Raw genomic sequence first — 2,481 nt, forward strand, 5'->3', positions numbered from 1 at the left:
TCGCTTTCAGTTAATTCTATCTCTCTCTCCAAATCTAGCTCCGTAAGGGTAGGTCATTGTTATCCATCGAACACCATTTATCGTGCAGTCTCGAACAAGCCATGCAAAAGGGAAACGCAGTGTTGGGGATTTAAAAAACAACAACAATAACAACAACAACAACAAATAAATATCGAAGAAAACAAAATAAGTTGACACAAAAGATTGCCAATGTAAAATAAAATAACAACCAAGACGCCCTGCTATAAATCAAGAGAAGTGCCCTCGGCGAGCACCCGGGGGACTGCTGTCGCGGCATCGCCACCACATTCACAAATGCTACAAAGCCGGGTTTTCCCTAACGACTTGCCTCACTTTCTTTTCGTACGCAGCGCGATCTTTCTTGAACAGGGTATATGCTTCAGCTTGGGCAGGCGAATCCGGATTAGGATCGTCTAAAAGGGCTTGGATACCGAGAAGGATCTGTGGAATGGTAATCGCTGGTCTCCAGCCTTCCTCTTCATTGAGGATGGATAGGCAGACGGTGCCGGAGGGGTAGACGTTTGGGTGGAAGAGTGGGGGAACAAATTTGCCTGCGATAAGTTAGTTCTTTCTTGCTTTTGGATTTGGATTTGGTTTTTTTTGGCAAGTTTATTTTTTCCAAAAAAAAATCCTGTCGGTAATACTCCGTCAGAGGTGAGGTGTTTATCCCGTAGAAAGAGGACAGGAGCCTCACAAGTCATGAGGGTTCGACATACACTTTGGTGGCTTGGTAGGGTACTCTATAATAGGTATAAATCAAAAGCAGTTAGCAATCAATTTCTCTAGATTTACCTGCTCACTGTTATGAAATGAAGTGAGTTATGCTAGAGAACATGTTACCTTCAGGAAAGATGACATCCAACTTGAACAAACCCCCCGCCCATATGGTCTTCTCTTTACCAGGAATACCACACTCCCAGTACTTCATGTCCTGCGCGCCCGCTGCATTTCTACGTGGTTTTGCATAGAAGCCGTAGGGGTGGTTTTTTCGCCATTGCTTTCTAGAAGAAGAAATGCGAAAGCACATTCGTCAGTACAGGGCATCTGGGAAAACCTCCAAGATAGGACCGATACTAATAGTTGTGTCTGACTGACCGTTCCTCAGTTAGACGATTTACACAAAGAGACATGGCTGCGAATGAGCGCCCTGCAATACGGGGAAGGAATATGATTGCCGAAAGGAGTTTCGCAGAAGACCGAGAACTGAGTTCGTAACCCAAGGATAAAGTAGATACCGAGAGTTTGGAATCGCGGTTGGTCTATGGCGCAATGGTGGGGATGGCAGCGGTAGTGGTCTGTGTAAGGGAATGTGTAGAAAGAGAACCAAAACGACGGGTGATTAAAAGAAAAGTGGTGTGAGGTTTGTGTTTTTGTGGTCAAGGATGCAAGCTGAACGGAAACAAAGATGTGGTTTTCTTATCAAAATTGGGGATGCCTGTAACGTCATGTGACCCTACAGTGGCCGCCTGGCGGCTGGCGGCTAGCCGGGCCATACATCAAACTTCCCACCACATTACAGAATACATTGATGTAAGACACAGCCCCATGTTCCAGTAAATGGCGCCCCACGAATGATGGGAGACAACTTCCTTGAACAAGAGGAGCGAAACCACCAGCCTGAATCAGTACACTTTACTGTGGAAACCAGGGCGCCATTGTGTCCTAGGTCTGATGCACTATTGCACCAAGCATGGATCATCTTGACAGTGAATTGCAATTCTTGTGGTCCAATAAAGTTAAAGATTGTCATTAAGGGAAGGAAAGGAAAAAGGGGGAGGGGTTCAGAAAAAAAATATTTTTTTTTGGAGATCTACCCCCGGCGGGACTCGAACCCGCAGCCTTCAGATTTACTTTTTCCAACATCTGAAAATAGAAGTCTGACGCCCTACCATTGGGCTACGAGGGCCGGTAACTAGGCTCCGGTTTCCCCGAGAAGAAATTTCAAGCAGCCGGGAGGTGATTTGGCAACTTTAGGGGTGCATAAAGACAGATAGTATAATTCTGTGGGTCACCGGCATCCCCAAAAAAATAATTGTGTTCCTGGAATGATTGTCCTTGACCCGAGGCTCAGCCACTGAGCCCTGGGTACTAGTAACGTGACTCACCACCCAACGAACTCATCCACTCAATGAACTTCAAAAAGCACTCTATAGAGCTGTTAATTTTCAACTGTAGCACAACAATGCAATAAGATATTAATATTATTTATTAAAGATTAAAACTATATATAGAATACATCATATAAATATATATGATTAATTCAGAGAACGATTGCTTGATTTAATAATCCACTCAGAATGTGAAACTCATGATTTTGAAACAGTTGAATCAGATTGCAATGGAGAAGATGTCAAAGAAGAAATTTCAAAAAATTTCACTGAAAAAATCTATATGCAGTATTTATTATAGATAAATGAAAGTTGTATAGAGCTTCTACAGTGTTTGAGCTCATTGTGATGT

The 2,481-nt window shown here is 43.5% G+C and overlaps 1 protein-coding gene and 1 non-coding gene across 2 annotated transcripts; both read right to left on the reverse strand.

The window, feature by feature from the left end:
• Nucleotides 1-318: 318 nt before the first annotated feature.
• On the reverse strand, nucleotides 319-1,151 carry HCAG_05621 (ubiquitin-conjugating enzyme E2-18 kDa; the record flags this gene model as incomplete). The annotated part of the gene is made up of 4 exons (XM_001540104.1): nucleotides 319-572; nucleotides 738-761; nucleotides 862-1,022; nucleotides 1,117-1,151. The coding sequence occupies 4 exons, from the start codon at nucleotides 1,149-1,151 to the stop codon at nucleotides 319-321; spliced, it is 474 nt and encodes a 157-aa protein (XP_001540154.1).
• Nucleotides 1,152-1,832: 681 nt separating this feature from the next.
• Nucleotides 1,833-1,927, reverse strand: HCAG_09354. Its single transcript has one exon. It is a non-coding gene; the product is annotated as a tRNA-Arg (tRNA).
• Nucleotides 1,928-2,481: the final 554 nt, after the last annotated feature.

Source organism: Histoplasma capsulatum, genomic scaffold, assembly GCF_000149585.1.
Source record: "Histoplasma capsulatum NAm1 scaffold_5 genomic scaffold, whole genome shotgun sequence".
Lineage (NCBI taxonomy): Eukaryota > Fungi > Ascomycota > Eurotiomycetes > Onygenales > Ajellomycetaceae > Histoplasma > Histoplasma mississippiense.